The following is a 21873-nucleotide window of genomic DNA, read 5'->3' on the forward strand; positions in this document are numbered from 1 at the left end:
AACATTAGTTGGCAAAAAAAACATCCAAAGTGATTGAAATGATATTTTGGACAATAATATAATGCTAAGAGAATTCATTATTGCTAAATCAATAAACAAGAATGTAATCCATCCAATTATTATTCGAATTATCCAGTTACGCAGTATTCGGTAATCTTTTGGTACACCGATCGCTTCCAATGTGTCATCTATTATGGAGAGTTCACGTAAACATGCTTTCAATTCCTTTAAAAAAATCATGTTGGCTGGTTATACGGTATAAAATAGAGAAGTGGCTGTTAAGTCAGCATCCCTCCCCACAAAAAATTAAAACAGCACCTGTGCCAGAATTAAGTGCTATTTATGTACTAATTATGTATCCTAATGTCAATTTTTGTGTTCGAACAGTTTAGCAGAAAATCTCTTAAACCGTTACTGTTACAATAATTTTAACGTATGATATTGAAAGCACATAAAAAGCATATATAAGTTTACTGTACTAATTTTTTGATTTTGTATATGATTTAATAAAAAAGGTGCTAACTTACTGTTAAGCCAGCACCCCCAACATTAATCGCGATTTTCTACTAAACTGCTCGAGCACAAAAATTGACATTAGAGCATATAATTAGTACATAAGCAACACTTAATTCTGGCATAGGTGCCGTTTTGATTTTTTGTAGGGGGTGCTAGCTTAACAAACATAATAGAGAGAGAGAGAGAGAGAGAAAAACTATTATAATTTTATACTTAATAAAGATTGCTATAGCAATGTATGCAGAAAATTTGTTAGATACGAAAGAGTTATTGCAATTTGATTAGTATCTTAAAAATAATAACATATATAAATTATTATAAAAACCAATTTTAAACATAATATAATACAAATCTTAATTTTACCAAACATACTTCATCTACAATAAATATTAATATAAATATTATATTAATATAAACATTAAAATTGATTGAAAAAAAAATGTATGACTTCATATTTTTCCAATAAAAGGAATGTGTAATTACCAAGCAATCTTTAACCCTTTTAATTAAAAATTCGTTTAAACAAAAGTTAAGAAATATAATATTCAAAGATCAAAAATCAAAAATTGAATTTAAGACTCCTTTATAAGTTCACAATAAAAAAATTACTGAATAAGAATATTCTTAATGGCGAGTCAAACGCTGTTTGTAAACATGTATATGTCGTAAGTCACTGGCACTAGAACGAAATCGTCAGTTAATCTAATTGTGACAGTTTTAATTGTTAATTTGATAGTTTTAATTGTTAATTTGGAATTGTGTCTTTGTCGACCAACAGAAGTAAGCTTGCCTAATAACCTTTTGCTTTTTATGTCTATGATTCAGGATTCTATATTTTTACGATTTCACAGACATATCCAAATTTCTTAATACACCTTTATTCCACTATGTGATGTACTTGTCTCTTTTGGTTTTATATTTATTACTGCGCTACAATATCATTATCTCCAACACCAAGTAACACCTTTGTATATTTTATATTCGCTGATGATAGTCCAAACAATGGGACCGAAACGTTCGAAATTTTGCATCTAAGATATTTTTGTATATAAATTCCACACTGTTAATAGCGTTCATCTCCTTGTAGTCAATAAGGGTATTCTTGTCCAGTATTTTTTTGTATTCAAAAGTCAAGTAATAATAAGGACTAGAAAAGTATATATATATATATATTAAAATTTTTACCTTATAACGATTGAAACTGATAAATATCGATGAAAAGGCCATCAAAATATATAAATATAAAATAATAACGAATATTCTTGAATTAAGCTGCCATAATTGGATGGTTTGTGGAATATAACAGTAGAACAGATAAGAACTCCATAAGGCCAAAGCATACAGGCAAGAGAAATGCAACCTGGATTGTCCAAGTGGATATTCAAACAAGCCCAAACAGTGGAACGAGCTGATAATAAATAATGGTGCCATCGATGACTGTAGCGATATTGTCATAGTTCCTGGGTCGTCGGATAGTAACTTAAATTAATTATCGCTGCGTAAAAAACAAACGTAAGTGTTTTAATATAATACTTTTTATTAGAACTTTAGAAATAGTTTGTACAGATCTTTTACAATCTATTGGAGAATTACACTGTGAAATGCTTATATATAGAAGGATATAAAGTATGTGTAAATATATATCAACTAATAAGTACTGAGCGACAGAATAAATATACAGATGACCTAGAGTAGATTGCTGATTCTAGTGAATTTTTTATTTGTAGGTACGTATTATTCAAAAGAACAAACGATTGTAAATTCAACTGTATTTTTGCAATATTAAGCCTTTATGTTACGTTCTGTATATTTCACTATTCTTTTCTTTTTGATCTGTTCGTCTACTCTTGATGATATTTTTAAGGGTCGAAGACTGTATCAACTAATAATTATTAGTATATTAGATTTTAATACTAAAGCTGTTTATGGAAAACTTCACTTAAAATATAAGAAAGTAGATGCCAACTCGCATCAAATCATAAAATTAGTAAAGCTATAGTGTCTTGAGAATTGAGGTCTGCTTATCATTATCTAGCATCCCACTCACGATCGAAGGCGCCTAGTATGCGTCCAAGAACTCTAAAAAGCAAATGATAATTATGATCAGGAACAATTTCCCTAAGAAAATCATAAATCTAGCGTTACTTACTTTTACCTTATAACAAAATTTATCAACCAATTAGCGACAATTTTTCGCCCCGTTTGATATATTAAAAAAATGATATATTAAAAATTTTCGACTACGTCGACCCGCCATCAGAGGTCTGTCGATATTCGCAAATTCTCGCAAGTGCTGAGATACGCGTATATCTCTTTATATATTATAGAATCTCGATTTAATAACTTACACAGGTGTCTAAAGTAGGCTTCCACTACAATGCCTTACTGATGAGTCCAGTGGTGGAAGCCGAGACGAAACGCCAAAAATAACGTAATATTCTTCGCAATATATTAGAATAAAATTAAATGTTTTAACGAATTTCTTTGCTCGTAAATCCTTTCTCTCTTTATTATTAGTTTGAAAAACTTAACGAATCTTCTCACTACATCTTTTAAAACTTTGGTATATAAAAAATTATGAGCTAACCGATAGCTACAGTCTGTCTAGTAAGAGCGTGGCAGTCCTACCTCAAAGAAAAATGGCTTATTAATCTTAAATTTATATTGATTGTATTGAGTAGGATTATGGCGAAAATGCAATTATATTAATAAGGGGAGTCCAGTCACCAGCTGCGTCTATAATAGACCACTAAAGAAATCGCATATTCATGTGGCAAAGACCTCCAGATTCGTCGAATTTCGTTTTTTAAGTGCTTCGAAGTTGATGTCAATCTTCCACGAAGCTTCCTCGATTGATGAGTGACCACACATTTTTAATGGGATTCGCATCGGGTGATTGTGAAGGCCAGTAGAGTGTCTCGATGTCATTTCCCTCTTTCCAGGACCTGCATAGCCGGCTTCGGTGTTTGAGTTTATTATCCTCCTGGAGTATAACTAATAATTGAGAATACGGCAGAATATATCGTCCTTATTGTAGATTGCTGATATTAAATCAAATTATTGCGTGACATTGTTTGCGATAAAAGCGTTGTGTCACGTTGCGGATATTACAATAATGTTTAGAAAATAGTGTTCGTAGATAAATTTTTTAAACTATTTTACGTTTTTACTAATTTTTGGGATTTCAAATTGCAATTTAACTGTAATCGTGGAAAACTATATACCTTAGATTATTTTTATTAGAGTTAGTTTATCATTATTGTTACGATATTTTAATTTGTAACAAGATATAATATCTCTTTTAAAAACTGTCTGATTGATTGGACAAACGGGGAGGTTGAACTTCTGAAAACGGCCAACGCCTGATTATCATAACTATTGACAGAAATACTTCAAATGACGTCAATTGAATGCTCTTAAATGGATTTTCACCGACAAGAAGGTTTAGTGCCAGAAATGTTTGTTTGAAGTTATAAAAATTTGTACTTATATTATTTTATTAGCTACTACGTGTTCATCTGCTAAGGAGTACGCGACTTCCACGCGAAGCGACTTTTATCTCATTTATTTCCTGGTAAAGGGGTACGCGATTTCTACGTGAAATGAGTACTATCACACCCTCCCCACCTCCTATGGGTTTACGAACATGGAGTAGATCTTGGAGATCAGGCTTATATAATATCAATATTTCGGAAGTAGTTTACAGTGAGCTACGTAATGGTAATACATTCAGGTAGTATAGTAACTTTATATCAACATTTTTGGCATTATACCTTTTTGTAGGTAAAAATTCATTTAACAGTATTCGTACGTCCTTTGGAGTATTTTTGCTAAAATTCATAGCAATCAGGTGTTGGTCTTTTTCGGAAATTTATCCTCCAGGGATTATATATGTTAATCAATTCTCATTTTTTTATATATGTTTTTAGAGCGAATTACAAATAAAGTATTTCGTACAGATCGATATTATAGCGACATTTTTCCAACAGAATAAAAACGCAAAAAAGAATCGAATTGGTGACGTAAACATCACGCATAGATAAACGTCATGGCGCTAATAAACGTGTTCAGAACTCTTATGTCAAATAAACTTTCAGTTATAGTATTACCGAAACTTGAATCATAATAACAAATCTGTTATATCATAATATTGATACCGCAATTGTATAATACTAATGATACGAATTTTTAATTGCAACATGTCCGATTAAAATTAGATAGAATTTAATCTTAAGATCTTGAGCCTCTTAATCGGCAAAAATTATTTTTTATATATTTAATTTTTAAATAATTTCGCATATTTTTATGCACGCTATGTCAATTTGTCATTCAAAGAACCTTCATGATACTATTACATTGTCACATACATTTGTAACAAGAAAATTATAACTCTGAATATTAAAGCTATATACATAGATATATTTACCGCAAAGATATCTGTTAACGCGAATACGGTACAAAATTATTAATTTTACATTTCATTAGTAAATTGTCTGTTACTTAATCAGTTATCTACTTGCGTAAAAATATTTGAATAAAAATTAAATGTTCATACATATTTCATAATTTCAGAGCAATTTTATGGTCCTGTATTGTTTTCTTATATATATTGCTATTACATTGTCACATACATTTATAACAAGAAAATTATAACTCTGAATATAAAAGCTATATATATAGATATACTATCTCAAACATATATACACTGGACAACAAAATTAACGCAACACTTGTTTCACTCTATAGGCGAACTTCAAGATAGAATAACTTCGTCAAAAATTATCGTATCGAGATGTTTAAAAAAGCATTCTACAGCTTGAAAACTCTATTTTTCAGATCGCTACTTGAAAAAGTGGTCTCACGGAGATTTTATGAAGTTACACAAACATAAATGAAGATATATCAGATCTCAAAATTTTTTACGAAATTTGAAAAGTTCCAACGCACGAAATAAACATTGTGCACAAATGCGGTTTACATCATTCGAAAGAACGAATCTTTTCCTTTAATTTGCTTTTTTACGAAGCTTTACGATTTTTTTTCACCGAATTATTCAATATATGTTGTAGCATAAAAGGGTCATTTTTGCTTCAACGTTGAATAACTCGGTAAAAAAAAAATCGTACGGATTTTGTTAAACAATAATTTTTGTAATCACAATATACTGGATTTTTTTACGAGTGCCGTGTAACTGGCTAGCTCTCAAAACACTAACTGCACGACATATAGTTGCATCCGTTTGCTCGTGATTTAAGCTCCAACATAGATATATACTTTACGCTAAAACAAACAATTTTTTCCTTTAGCAAAATTACGTCCGACAAATAGTTTTTACAAGAGAGCTTGTTATAAATGATCATATAATATAAAGGCTTTGCTTGAATTTATGTGAGGAATCACCTCTTAAAATCTTTTAAAATTATAGTTAGTATTCATCCCTGTATTATAATTAGTGTGATCTGCGGCCGCTCGTCGCAGAAATAATCAATTAACTTTATCGTGCAATTATCTAGCAGTTAACTTTTTGAGATCTATCATATTTTTAGGCTCTACAAATTGTAATAGCACACGATATTGTACCGTTTTAAATCAAACAGTATAATTAAAATAAATAATAATCATTGAAAATCCTTCTATGATAGTATATTATACGATGATCGATTTATCGTTCCTAATTTCCAATAATAAAAATAAAAATCAGTTTATTATCTGTATCGATTATATATACAGGATGATTGTGTACACGATAAGGGCTTACAGGAGTCTTTTGAGTGAAAAAATACAATATTTTTGTGATTTTTTTTTCTGTGTTCGGTTATGACATACATTTACGCAATAAAGTGTATTTAATAAAGTGTATTTTGAACTATAATTTCTGAAAATTTGAAGTAAAAATATTCCAAATTCAGCCGATGGCAGTCGATCATTTTTCGGAGACGCTGTAGAAAAGAAGCGCCTTGCGGTGTCCCTCGTAACTTGATATAGGTTTATCTTAAAGCAAAAATCCAAAAAGATTTCATTTCTGGACATGTTTAGCGAGGCCCCAACGATGCCCGAATATTTTTTTTTATTTCTAACTTTTTTAGAACGTTTTTAAGCAAAAATCGTGTTTTTCAGCACTAAAAGTCGGCCATTTTGTAGCTGTAAAATCGAAAAAAAAAAAAAGTTGAAAATAAGAACGTTGGGGCCTCGGCATATATGTGTAGAAAGTGTGTGCAAAAGTAGAAATCGATCGGTTGCATATTCGCTGAGTTCTGATGGACACCGACTTTGAAAATAACATTTCGAGAAAAACGCGTTTAAAGTTTTACATACATTTATACGTGTATAAGATGAAGATTTTCCATTTTTTTTTTGTTACTTACATAGAGTCATCGATTCCAGGCCCATATTCAAGTGTTCCCGCAGAAATTGCGATGTCCAACGCCGGAGGGTCGTATACCTGCCGCGTATACCTGCGGGACCGTACGGGTCTTCGAGGCAGAAACTTTAAAAAATCATATCTCCGTCAATTCTTCACCAAATTACTTGAAATTTTAACACAATACTCCTGAGACTGTACTATCGAATAAAAAAATTAAAATTTTTGACCATTTTTTACCCCTATAAGCCCTTAAAAAACTTGCCCAAAATTCGCACTCAGTGCGTACTAATGGCGATAGAGTTCCGCTGATTAGACTGATTCCTTAAGGCAACTTTTTATGCTGATACTCGACGCTCATTTTCAATTATAATATAATTTTTAATGTTTTTATATATTCTACGTGTTAAATTCCTTCCCTCTTTCACTTTCTGAGTAAAATGTGAATATTTTGTAACATTTCAGAATGCAAAAGATTCGCAAAAGTGCAGTGCCACTAACAATGAAAACAATATATGAGTTTTTTTTTATCTGCAGTCTTATCGACATGCATGACTACCATGAGTACGCTAGAGGCCTAGAAAACCATGGTGTAATAAGAAAGGTGAAGCAATTATAAGATGCGCAGTGGCAAGCCAATCAGATGTGTGCCTAAATTCAAAATTATTGTAGTGGGGGGAATGGCGGGAGGGGTCTTTGCGCGTCGTAAGATGGTGAGATATGGTGTAGTGTAGCATAGAGACCCTAGAGTCCTAGATATCAGAGAAGCGCAACCGATGTTCCGTGTCCTGATTAGCTGACTGTCAGCCAATCATGACATTCATTCAGTGGTATTAAAAATGGCTGACTAATAGACGATTGGTGGATTTCATATTTCGTCTGCAAATGACGCCATTTTTAATACTTTTCTTAGTAATTTTGCGATACTGACTTAAGCCGGTTGCGCTTCTCTGATATCTAGGACTCTAGGAGACCCTATAATAGGGAGTCTGGCCAATGTTCTAGTAAGAAATAAAATGTCGTCCATAAGGAACACGAAGGTAAAGGAGGGATACATGCTCCTTCCTTTATCTCCGTGTTCCTTATGGACGCCATTTTATTTCTTACTAGAACATTGGCCAGACTCCCTATTATAGGGTCTCTAGTGTGTAGCACAGGTTGAGGTTAGAGGATAGTGACAAGGTAAGGACAAATATGTTTATTACTTTTAGTACTTTTGTTATTGTCGATGCGAATAAATTTAACGTGTTTTTTGTATTTTCTGTAATTTATCAACCTTTATTTCGAGTGTATATCCTTTCTAAGAAAAATCGTGTAAAAAATATATCGAATATGTCGAAGTAATTGGCGTTTCCGTCGATTGATTCTCTCGTTGAGCTAACTTCGTGAGCGGCTGCCGTGCCGTGTATTTTGACAGTTGTGTGTATAAATAATTAACAGTATAATAGTAACAATACATTATTAATTGTACACATTCAAGCATTTAAATAAATACACTAAGAGATAAGAAATTAAAAGCTAAATAGCGTCCATCTATCTAGTAAGTTAAAATTGGCGCTTTGCATTTAGGCACACATCTGATTGGTTGAAATATTGAGCGACCGCCATTATGCGTAATGCTTCACCTTTCTTATGTAGGATTCACACTGCATACGACATCCGACGGACGACGGTACGATATCCAATTGCAGAGCTTGTTACAAAATATTGTTAGCTATATATCAAGAAATCAAGCTCTCCTATTGGATATCGGACGTCGTACGTCGGATGTCGGACGCAGTGTGAATCCTACATTAGGGTGCCGTCACATACAGCCCGCAATCCGTAATCCGCACCGTATATCAGCAAAGGTTAGTAGGGATTGCGTCCGTAACGTTACGTGTATTTTATCTCCTTATGTCCCATGGAGCCGTAATTCCGGAAAAGTTACCAGTTTTTACTAGTAATGCTTTTTCTAATTTTATCTATTTGACTAAATTTGACGGTTTAAGTAAAGTTTTTATTATAATCAAGATATATTATGCAGTTTTCTTATGAAATAAATTAAAAATAATCAATATAACTTGTTAAATAAAAAAATAATGTAAAGCATTACTAGTAATAACTGGTAACTTTTCCGGAATTACGGCTCCATGGGACATAAGGGTGCAGTCACTTGAAGTCAGAAATAACGGAACGGAACAGTAACGGAACATTGATAGAAAAGAGATAGAACAATCCTATCTCTTTTCTATCAATGTTCCGTTCTGCTATTTCTTTCTCCATCGGGACGCACTCTAAGGAGATAAAATACACGTAACGTTACGGACGCAATCTCCAGTAACTTTTGTGGACATCCGATGCGGATTACGGATTGCGGGCTGTATGTGACGGCACCCTTACACCATGTAGAAAACAGAGATGCGATATTGCGTCGGTTGGGTTAGGTAGCTACCGCCATTTTAATTCAATATAAGTTCTCTTGTAAAAAGTAGAAAAGATTAGATTAGGTTAGGTTAAGTCCGATACTAAATATTCACACAAATAAGATTGCACTTCGACACTGTATTGTCTAAATTTTTCTCTCTATATATATGTATGTATGTACATACATACGTTATAAAACTATATTTATACAGATGCATTAGATGCGATAGTGAATTAAAATGGCGCTCCGATCACGTGATTTAGACAGCCAATCAAACCATACCCTTCAATAAAGCCCATGGCACATACAAAAACGTAAGGCCGTAAATGTAATCAGTAATGCCTGGTTTATGCTTCGGTCTTAAGGTCTTAATCCTAAAATTCAGCCAATAGAGTTCAAATTTCGGTTAGAACTGGCAGCTTTATTGGTTGAATTTTAGGATCTTGGGATTAAGACCTGAAGCATAAACCAGGCATAAGCGTTTTGGTTAATCACAGTAGAGATAAGGCCGGTAGTAAATCCAATGTTACGATTTCCTTACTGATACGTCTTACGGCTTTACGTTTTTCTATGTGTTTCTGGCTTAACGCATCTCTGTTTTCTAGGTCTCTAGGGCCGGTATTCATAGTCGGTTCTTATTTCAAGACTTTCTTAAGTAATGTCTTAAGTAGAGTCCTAGATATCAGAGAAGCGCAACCGATGTTCCGCGTCCTGATTAGCTGACTGTCAGCCAATCATGACATTCATTCAGTGGTATTAAAAATGGCTGACTAATAGACGATTGGTGGATTTCATATTTCGTCTGCAAATGACGCCATTTTTAATACTTTTCTTAGTAATTTTGCGATACTGACTTAAGCCGGTTGCGCTTCTCTGATATCTAGAGTCTTAAGATACTAAAGCGGCCCTCTGATTGGTTCGTAACTCTTCAAGACTGAACTTAAGACGGTCTTGAATATAAGAACTGACTATGAATACCGGCCTAGGTATAACCAATACAATCCTCGCCATATTGTCTTTTACCCTTTTTTTCTTCTTTCCTTCCTTGCTCTTTTCCTTCCTTATCAACAGCCGTTTGAGCGCAAATATACCGACTCACGCATACATATATTTGTAACATATATATATATACATATATTGAAAAATACATCGTTTATGAAGTTTCAAACGAAATTCTATAAAAGATATATTAGTGAATATAGCATTCCATTTAATGTTGCAAACTGATGTGCGCCTAAAAATAAAGCATTCAATACACAGTATGTAAATACACAGAAGTAAATTAAAAACACAAAAATAAATAAAGAAAAGGAAAGTAATGTCACATGATTCGAAACATCGCGGCAAGATGATAGTCCGACATTAATTCTTATTGGGCTATGCTCAGAATATTTTAATTTTGCGACTTTTGGAAATATTCTTTGCGCTGATTGGATTATTCTATTTAAATTTAGAGAAATAGTCCTATTTCAGGGAAAAAACTGTCAACAGTTGCAAAATAAACATTTTGCTGATCTTGGCCATTGGATAATTGAAGAAGTGCGTGTGCGTATAGCGTTATCGTGTGGTAGCACACTTGAATTTAATCCTTGATTTGACCGCTATTGTATTACTGGATGTGCGACGATTTCATGGTAGCTGCGTGTACGTTCGTTGACAGGAAAAATCGTAAACCATTTGAATTTTAGAAATAACATACGAAACCATGGACCTACGTAGCTGGCCAATTGTCAGCTCATTGGAGCCAGAATTTGTGAAACAAATTCACATGGTTATGGTGTACAACGTAGAAAGTAAATAATTTTTTTTTTCTCTACCGTATTCGCTTTGACAATGTTGTTCACTTTACTTCTAGAATTAGAAAATGGTTCTAATGCATTAATCCTGACGAAAGACAAGATGGTGTATGTCTTGCAGGACAATTACGATTGTGATGAGGGCGAATTCTCCATGATATATCCAAAGAAGATCGAGACGCTGTGCACGAAAAAGATAAAATCATTCGCGTTTGGCAACGATCGTAACCTTCTAACACTTACAGAAGGTGGAGAGGTATATTACAATATGATAAGTGAATTTGTTTGTTATTGGTATCTCTCCAGATAGCAAAATGCTAGCAGTATGCCAGCAAACTTGATCATGCCGTGCAGCAGATATCAAGCTGCTGCTTCCTCATTAAGCTTAGTTTCTAACAGCTTATCCTGCCAACTTAACACAACGATAGAAATAAACAACAAAAATCAATCATTATTTGCTATCACATCGTGACAGCGAAAACGCGGTAAAAATACAACATGATCTGACCATAATCAAGTACTGACAGCCTGCCGTCACGGCGTGACGGTAGGCTGTGCTCGATTTTTGCTAAGTTTTTGCTGTCAGTACTTAATTATGTCAGATCGCGCAGTGTTTTTACCACCTATTTATACTGTCATAATATGACAATAAGTGTGCCAGATTTTTAACAACATTTTGCTGATTTATAACATGTAGTCATGTTTTATATCAAGTTTTCATCTATTTTTTGTTAATTTATTTTGCCAGCATGTAATGCTCGAATTCTGCTTGCTTTATTTCGGTAATGTTTGATGAATTTTTACAGAATTTTTACTAATGTATTATCACGCAGGTCTGCTCTATTTTTGCTATATTTCTGTTAGCGCTATACCGAAATGGTAAACCGTGTTCGACTGTTGCTCGATTTTTGCCATTATAATAATGTAGTATAAATTAGCAATGCGTGCTTTTGGCAGGTTTGGCTATCTGGGTCTGTAACATCTCTCTTTTTTATAGGATATATGTAATTTTAATTTCTTTTCTTCGAAATACACATTTTTATTAAATGCAAATTTGTTAACCGTTAAGTTTCAAAGTAGTTAAAAGATAAACGATATACAGGGCGTTATCGTATAAAGCTATATCCACACAAACTTGCATAGCCGCATAAACGTACGCATAAAGAAATTGATTGGTCCATAAGCAAATACATAAGAAAATGAACCAATCAATTTCCTTATGCATTTGTTTATGCGGCTATGCAAATTTGTGTGGATATAGCTTAAGTAGCCACCCCTTTTTGTCTGATAAACTAATAGTGATAGACGTAATAAATAGTCTCAAACGGCTCTAAGTTGGAAATTGGCCATATCGCAGAGTTGAAACTGAATAGGTAGCAGTCGCCCGTCAAACTTTAAACTGCGAAATAACTTGTACATAAATTGTAAAATAATTTTGTTATATATTATTGCATTCTTTAGAACATACGCTATAACTTTTATTATATTAAAATGTTTAATGTATCGTACAAAAATTATGCTTATATCCTTCTGTTATCTAATATAAATAATTTTTTTCAGTTATCACTATGTTTATAATAAAAGTTAACATTTAATTTGAGACCATATTTATTAAGTCTATCTCTTTTAGTTTATGAGATAAAATTGGATGGATACTTATACGATAATAATTAGCATATTAAATTCACGAAAAAAATTTATATATTTTTTTTAATCGGCCTCTTAGCTGAGAAGTTTTCATGTTATGCCCTTAATTTTTAACAAAATAATGTTAAGACTAGAGGTCGTTAATGAACGATTTTTAAATCAAATTTTTGATTTTCCTTAATACATGTTCAATCTGATTGTAAAGTGACTTAATAAGGATTTTAAATATAGTATACTAGTTGTATGTTTTTTTATTGAACATGATGTGATATGATAAGTCATTAAACTCTATGATATACGCCTTAAGAAATACAGTCTGATTAATGTGAAAAAATGACTAAATTTCGAGTTTGACGTCGGTTTTATTTTATCTTTCAAATGAGTCGTTATACCTCTTAAATCGCAGGTCTGTTTACTCAGAAGATCCATTCGGAATTTTCTCGAAATCTCCTAAGCTTTCAAAAGTTGCAGTTTAACTGAACTATAATATGTTTCTAAGGATAGAAAAAAATTGTTTACAAGTTCTAAAGTTTAATGTGTATATCGCTTTGTGGTTTTGATATCTTTAAATTAAATGCCTGATTGTTAATTTTTTCTTTCACAGGTATATATCTTAGGATCTGACAAATATTTTCAAGAGTTAATTTTTTTTAAGAATATGAATGTTGAATTGCCTACTTTAATAGAGATACCTTCTTTGGATGACAATCTGAGTCTGAACCGTGTTGTAGACATAGCATGCGGAAATCTTCATTTTGTCATTCTGACAGAGATTGGCCAGGTAAGCAAAGTGTCAATGATAACATTCTTCATCATGAGTTGCAGAATAACCAGTTCAATTTAGGTGTATACTTGGAAAGAATCGTTTAAAAGGGATCGTAATAATATGGTACTGAGAGATACTACACCTAGGAAGTTTGATGCTTTGGCTAGGAAAAAGGTTGTCTACATCTCTTGCGGGCTAACCTTCACCATTGTGGTTATTGATAATGGCGAGGTGTATGGTTGGGGTGATAACGATATTGGCCAGCTGGGTGTAGGCGATAAGAGGGGCCGACAGATGCCATGCCAGCTCAATTTACTGAAAGGCATTGTAATAGGTAATTCTTGTCTCGACAAAGCAAGAAAGGAACAAGAAAACGATAAAACCTAATGGGATTACTGAGCAATTGGTATTATTTCAGTCAAAGTGGCTTGCGGAGACACTCACACGCTGGCGCTTACGGACGAAGGGAATCTCTATGCCTGGGGTGAAAATGAAAGCGGTCAGTTAGGGAATAACTGTCTAAAACATTCTAATGAACCAGTCCTGGTATTTATTGGCATATTTATTGACATCACAAAAGAAACACCCAAAAAAATGAAAACAAAGGATTTTATGATCAAAATTATTATATTATCAGGTTGCGCACAAAATGGGAAAAGTGTTTGACATTGCCGCTTTGTACGAAAGAAGCAGCGCCATGGATAAAAGGGGACGTGTATACGTATGGGGTCGCTGCCACGAACAGAAAATCATGACCCCAATCGTCACTCCATTCTCGGATATGCATAGGGCGCTTGCATGTTACGGATTTACGAACATTATGCATAAACCGTTGATCCTGAAGGCAGACGATGAACTGCAGTTGGATATATTAAAGATTCTGAGAATTGCATTCGACGATCCCGTATGTTTTGCTTTTTATGTGGTTTCTGCTGGTTTAGCTTATGTTTTCTCGCATTTTCGAAATGTCGGAAATAATATATGAATTGAATAACTATGTCCAGAAAACAATGAATTATCAGAATGGTTAATTTAATTGGTTTTTGCCAGGGTTGGGTAAGTTACTTTTTTTTTTTTAACTAAGTTAAGTTAAAGTTAACAATTCCTTGAAAATTTAACTTAGTTAAGATACAAGTTAATGTATAATGAAATTAATTGAATTAAAAGTTAAGTTAATAAAAAAATGTAATTGAAAAGTTAAAAGTTAAAAATACATTTTTTTCATGATTTCAGGGTTTTAGTCTTAATAATAACGGAAGTGACGATAAAAAAAAATATTTAGATTTTAGAACATATCCAAAATTTTTATTATATTAATTTTTTTATAATAATATACGAGTATATCTTTTATAATTATATGTTTTATTTCTATATATACTCGGTTTTATATGTATATTCTATTATTATAATGTCAACATTCATTGCGTTTTTGCACAAAACCTCAAACTCTTATTATTAGAACCGAATAAATGCAGCAGCAAACTACAAATGACTACAAGCTATTGTAGTCATTTGTAGTTTGCTGCTGCAAGTCCTGCAAGTTAGAACCAGTGATGCAAACTTGTGTCCGCTTGCGAACAATAAAGAGTCTCTACTTGCAGAACATATCAACAGCGTCATTCATCAATATGAAACAGACTGGCGTAACACATAACCAATGATGCGAATATCTATAATACTTACAGTACTCGATCAATGCCACCGAAGGCGCTGATCGCGTGCTGCAAGCCGGCCGGAATTGGTATCTTTAGTTACGTGTGGCTCGTAATATGGGTCTGACAATGAGACACTTAACTTTAAAAAAATTAATAAAAAGTTATTAGTTACTGATAAAATGTAACTAAATAAAGTTAAAAAGTTAGGAGTCTAAAATGTAACTAAGTTAAGTTAAAATTAATTAACTTTTTAACTTAACTTTTAACAATAATTAACACGTTAAATAGGGCGAATAAGAGTCAAATTACAATTTAAAATCTAAATCTGTTAACTTATTCTAATATTATATATTGCGAAGAATATCACATAATGTTTGGCGTTTCGTCCCGGCTTCCACTACTGGACTCATCAGTAAGGCATTGTAGTGGAAGCCTACCTTATACGCCTGTGTTAGATGTTAAGTCGAGATACTATATGAAGAAATATTATATACGCGTGTCGAAGCATTTGCGAGAATTTGCGAATATCGATAGACCTCTGATGGCGAGTCGACGTAGTGATATTCTTCGCAATATTTTTCCAAAGTAGGAAATAACGTTCTATTAATATATATAGTCCCCCCAAATTGCGCGCCGAACAATTGTCGGACTTGCAACGCAACTCTAATAATCTGATTTATAAATGTCCCCACTCCTTAATTTTTGCGCGCCGAAAGGATTTCGGTCTTGATATTCTTCTCGTGATATTCTTCGCAATATATAATATTAGAATAAATTAACAGATTTAGATTTTAAATTGTAATTTGACTCTTATTCGCCCTATTTAACGTGTTAATTATTGTTATATAAAAGAGTCCTTCAAATCTTCAATTTATTTGTTAACTTTTAACTTTTTAATTTAGCACTACCCAACCCTGGTTTTTGCTGTTCAAAATATAGAAAGTAATTAAATCGCTGAGCGATTTTGTCTTTTGAATTGAATCAATAATACTGTGACAAGAAAAACATGCAATTAAAATAAATAAATCTAATTATGCATATATAATTTAAAATCGTTATTCACACGATGGAGAAATACTAATGCATACATATACTATGTGTATTTATATATTTCTATTGTAAAGGTTTATATCTATTGTTTTTCTTGTTAGATTTTGTTTTAATTATAGTGTTATTAGCTTGAATTTTTAAAAGAAACTGTATTTAAAAAAAAATTTATTTTGCATGGAAAGAAGAGATATCAAACTAAGCGAAGTGTATCCTACATGTGTTCAGACCTACGTAGCTGGCCTATCGTCAGTTTCCTGGAGCCGAGATTTGTCTCGCAAATCCACATGGTTATGGCATTCAGTAATTATTTATTCTCTTCACTTATTTTGCAAACTCATTTTGGCAGTATTGTTCATCTTTGTGTCTCGAAATAAGTATAGATGCTAATCAGGCCTTAATTGTAACAAGAGACAAGATGATATATGCTTTAGGTATCAACTCCGACGGGTGTTTGGAGACAGGAGACACACTCCTGTTAATTCCGAAGAAGGTCGAGGCTCTATGCATGAAGGATATAAAAACCCAGCATCCGAGAATAGATTAAAATGGATTGGCCATTTTGTCTATTCGAATTCGTATTTTAAACAGCGAAAACTTTTTTTTAGATTCAATTGGATTCAATTAGATTCAATTGGATGCAACTGGATTGAAAAACTGCGTTTTCTATTTAAAATTTTGAATTGTACAATATTCACTATGGTCACAAACGCACTGAAAAAGCTAATATTATTTTTTTGATTGAAAAGCATACAGATATGCTCCATGCAATTCCTATACATGAATGAAAACATATTTGTATTGAAAAAGATTTATTTTAACATTCATGAATTCGTATTTCTGAAAATTTGAATCCATTTTAATCCATTTCAATTCATTCTCAGATACTAGGACATCTTATTGCGTGGGGAGAGTGCTAAACAATCTACATATAGATGCTGGTCAGGTCTTTATCATAACAAGAGACAAGATGGTATATGCTTTGGGTACCAACGACGACGGGCGTTTGGGGACAGGGGACACATTGCCCACGTTATATCCAAAGAAGGTTGAGGCTCTATGCATGAAGGATATAAAAAAGTTTGCGTGCGGAGAGTGTCACATTCTAGCACTTACAGAACAAGGAGAGGTATGTTAGAAGGTCAGAAGTGTATATTTATTAATTGTCTTCGTAACATCTTCGTTTTTTAAATTCAAGATGGCCTAGTGTTCAGTGTTGAGAGACTCATATTTTAAGTTACTATATGATGTTCTGAAAGTATTTCTACGTTTCTAAAAGAATTTCATCAATTTATAATTGAAAAAAATTTTGACATACTACATTTCGAATGTCTTAACGACGAACAAAATGTATTTGAAACTTATAAACAAATAAATAATTACAAAGGCAACGCTTGTTATGTTTTAAAAACAACAAAAATAATGATATTAAATTACGGTATTAAAACAAGCGCGCGCGCGCGTGCCAACGATATAAATGATAAAAATTTTTATTAAAATATTCTATAATTAAAATTGAGAAACGTTTCAACTTATACATAAGTCCTCTTCAGTCTCCTTAATAAATGATCCTTAATAAATGATAATATAAAACGTAACCATAAACGAAGTATGGTTAATCATTCAAATTATACTCCATCGAGTCAGCAAGTAAAATATGAAAATTGTTTCTCAAGCCGAATAAAGAAAATTATCCGCATCGCAATTGTATTTGTTTAACATTTTTAGCAATTTTGTTGAATATTTCACATCTTACTGATTGGCAAAGTGTTATTTTTTGTAAAACGCTCAGTTTTTTTGTGGCTCTTTCTTTCTCGCGTTTTGTGAAAAATATAAATATTGAACAAAATACATTTTGAAAGTCTGCTCTTGTAAACATGATGAAATAGGAGAATTGAATACCAGTTGTATATATGGCTTAAATCTCACGTTAAAGTATAGAAAACTATTCTAAGATTAAATCTCAGTCTATTAATTTTTCTGTCATTCACAGATATATTCCTGGGGAAACAATCGTTTCGGCCAAGTGGGGAATGGTTCAGATGATGAACATGTTATGTTGCCTACTCATTTAAATATTCTTCCTATGAAGTGCGATCTACATTTGAATAAAGTCGTGGACATAGCATGTGGGTATAACCATTCCATCGCTTTGACCGCGTTTGGCGAAGTAAGTAAAGTGTCAACAATAATTATTTTCAGCTACTAACTAGGTAGTTTGATTTAGGTGTACACTTGGGGACTACATCACATAGAAGAATTCGAGGAATATATAGATGTAGAAAACGAATCAGTGCTCTCATCGCCTACACCCATGCGACTTGATAGTCTACATGGCAAGAAGGTTGTCTACATTGCTTGCGGTGCGACCTTCACTATCGTGATTATGGACAATGGCAATGTGTATAGTTGGGGTAGTAACAAATATGGCCAGCTGGGTGTAGGCGATGAGAGGGACCGACAGATGCCATGCCAGCTCAATTCACTGAAAGGCATTGTAATAGGTAGTTTTCGTCTCGATAAAGCGTCAAAAGAATAAGAGAATCGTAAAATCAAATGGGATTACTAAGCAATTGATATTGTTTCAGTCAAGGTAGCTTGCGGATACGCTCACACGCTGGCGCTTACAGACGAAGGGAACCTCTACACCTGGGGTTTGAATACAAATGGCCAGTTAGGGATTGGCAATGGAACGAATTCTAGTAAACCAGTCATGGTATATTTATTATCGTCATAAAGAAAACAACAAAGAAAAAAAAATAAAGATAAATTTTTATATTATCAGGTCAAACACAAAATGGGAAGAGTGTTTGATATTGCTGCTGATCACTGCAAACAGATAAGCATCGCCGTCAACAAGGAAGGACGTGTGTACATATGGGGTCTTTGTCGCAAAAATTCCATTACGAGCCCAATCGCCACTCCTTGTTTGAATGTGCACACCGCGTTTGCATCTTACACGTCGCCGGCTGTTATGCACGAACCGTTGATCCTGAATGCGAATGAAGAATTGGAAATATTAAAAGATCTGAAAATTGCATTCGACAATCCCGTATGTTTTGTTTTTTGTGCGGTATCTGTTTGTTTTACGTGTACTTTCTCGCACTTTCTAAATTCACGTTGAAATAAATGACTGCATTTAGTAGAGAGAGTCGTTCAATGAACAATTAGAAAAATTAACATAATTGTTTCTGCGGATATAAATGTACAAAAAATAATCACTGATGAACGATTTTATCTTAGGAATGCGGCCAACAAGACGAGAAATATGCGCAATTAAGATTAATAGATTTAGGCCTGATTGCACCAACGTGATTTCGATTTTAAGCGAAACTTAAACTGTCTCTGTCTCTGTCTCCCTTTCGGCTTTAAAATGAGATAGATAGAGTTTTAAGTCTCGCTTAAAATCAAAAAGTATTGGTGCAACCGGGCCTTACTTACTAATTCTGACTATTTATGAATATATGATTTTTATCCACAATGAAAATATTAGTGTGTATATATATGTACTAATGATAGAAAATATGTACTAACGTTTTCATCGTAGTAGTTAACATTTATCGTTTTTTGTTAAAAAAAAGTTCTATTTTAATTATTTTATTACTAGCTGAAGCTTATTACTAAATAAAATACTATTTTTTAAATGTCTATAGTTTAGAAAGAATGTACTAAATATATAGACATATGTGGGCGCGCGCGCGTGTGTGTATGTATGTGTGAGCACTTTAATATGTGTTATTTTCGATTTTAATTGAAGAATGAGACAAATAGCTTATAGGAAGTTAATTTTGTACGCATCTGTCTTTAACGTTTTCCCTCATTTTTTTACAAAGTTGACAAGCGATCTTACAATACATGTGGAGAACAAATGTATTCACGTGCACAAAGCTGTTTTGAAATTTCGCTCTTCGTACTTTAGAAGGATGTTTCAACATATTTGGTCGGAAAATAATCAGAGGTACGTAATGATTTAACAAAAGATTAGTGTTGAAGTCTTTTTCAATTTTCTCATTTTATTAACGTTCTTCTGTCCGGAAAGTGTTATTCAGCATGATCAATATTCCTATAAAGTCTACAAAGCCTTCTTGAATTACCTGTACACCGACGTGATAGAGTTACCCTGGGAGCAAACCGTTGGTGAGTAATATACCATAAGTCGTTATCAATCTAAGTACTCTCATGATTAAAGCAATATTTTTCGAAAACCTGTGAAAACAGAACTTTTCATCCTGGCTAACACTTACTGTGAGGATAGTCTCGAGAAGCGATGTACTGAGATGTTAAAGCACGAAATTACCGTATCGAATGTCGCCTACTTATACAGCATTGCAACCAAATATAACAATAAGGTATTCAAACAGTGTCGTTGTTGACATTTATATACTTCATTAACTGCAAAACTTATTTATTTATTAATAATTAACACGTTAAATAGGGCGAATAAGAGTCAAATTACAATTTGAAATCTAAATCTGATAATTTATTCTAATATTATATATTGCGAAGAATATCACGTAATTTTTGGCGTTTCGTCCCGGCTTTCACTACTGGACTCATCAGTAAGGCATTGTAGTGGAAGCCTACCTTATACGCCTTGGTAAGTTATTAAATCGAGATTCTATATAAAGAGATATACGCGTGTCTTAGATATACGCGTGTCAACAAATACAATATCTCTTTATATAGAATCTCGATTTAATAACTTACCAAGGCGTATAAGGTAGGCTTCCACTACAATGCCTTACTGATGAAGTCCAGTAGTGGAAGCCGGGACGAAACGCCAAAAATTACGTGATATTCTTCGCAATATATAATATTAGAATAAATTATCAGATTTAGATTTCAAATTGTAATTTGACTCTTATTCGCCCTATTTAACGTGTTAATTATTATTAAGTAAAAGAGTCCTTCAAATCTTCAATTCATTAATTTATTTATACTATATGCAATAATTAAATACCATTTGTAAATTTTTAGGAGCTAGAAGAGATCTGTACTAAATTTGCCTTTTTTTATTTAACGAATTTAGAACAAATAAAAGATGATGATGAGGAATATCAGAACGTAATAAAAGATTTAATACTTAAGGCGAGAGAAAAAGGTGGTTTTAAGATGTATACGCCTCTTCCGCTTAAGAACAATACGCCGATCCGTGAATGAATAGAATCGCTATAAATGTCTGTTTTGTTGCATGAGAATTAATAGAAGTTACTAGAAATATGTTGTATATTCACCCATATGGTTTTTTATAATCGCGTAGTTTGTTGAAGTATTCCAATAATTTGTTTTCTTAATTGCATTTTGTTATAGTAGCTTTTTCATGTAAGTAATAAACATAAAACAAAAGTGGGATGACTTTCAGTAATATCTATACATTATTTCGCGTATTTTAATAAATTCGCGCAAGAGATTTCTTCGCCATTCTAAAACAACAACAACAATTAGAGAAACGAAATCTATGTTAGAAAATTAGGATAATCTTTCTTGCTTAGGTGTAAATGAAAGTTACGATGAAAGTTGTAGCGAGTTGTAGAAAATTACGTCCGACAAATAGTTTTTACAAGAGAGCTTGTTATAAATGATCATATAATATAAAGGCTTTGCTTGAATTTATGTGAGGAATCATCCCTTAAAATCTTTTAAAATTATACTTATAGTATTCATCCCTGTATTTATAA

The 21873-nt window shown here is 32.8% G+C and overlaps 1 protein-coding gene across 1 annotated transcript; it reads left to right on the forward strand.

The window, feature by feature from the left end:
- The first annotated feature begins 13597 nt into the window (after positions 1-13597).
- On the forward strand, positions 13598-21355 carry LOC108771870 (RCC1 and BTB domain-containing protein 1). Its single transcript, XM_018537272.1, has 13 exons — positions 13598-13827; positions 13912-14039; positions 14131-14397; positions 16381-16498; positions 17131-17324; positions 18189-18365; positions 18423-18699; positions 18784-18911; positions 18981-19247; positions 20029-20153; positions 20235-20332; positions 20414-20544; positions 21173-21355. The coding sequence occupies exons 1-13, from the start codon at positions 13614-13616 to the stop codon at positions 21353-21355; spliced, it is 2307 nt and encodes a 768-aa protein (XP_018392774.1). The 5' UTR covers positions 13598-13613.
- Positions 21356-21873: the final 518 nt, after the last annotated feature.

Source organism: Cyphomyrmex costatus, unplaced genomic scaffold (assembly GCF_001594065.2).
Source record: "Cyphomyrmex costatus isolate MS0001 unplaced genomic scaffold, Ccosl1.0 scaffold169, whole genome shotgun sequence".
Classification (NCBI taxonomy): Eukaryota; Metazoa; Arthropoda; class Insecta; order Hymenoptera; family Formicidae; genus Cyphomyrmex; species Cyphomyrmex costatus.

Excerpts from the sequence above, each read along its gene's own strand:
- LOC108771870 (XM_018537272.1), top strand. The coding sequence starts at position 13,614 with ATGGTACTGAGAGATACTACACCTAGGAAGTTTGATGCTTTGGCTAGG. Across the intron at positions 18,366-18,422 it reads CTTTGACCGCGTTTGGCGAA|GTGTACACTTGGGGACTACA; the intron begins GTAAGTAAAGTG and ends AGTTTGATTTAG. Across the intron at positions 20,333-20,413 it reads ACCCTGGGAGCAAACCGTTG|AACTTTTCATCCTGGCTAAC; the intron begins GTGAGTAATATA and ends CTGTGAAAACAG.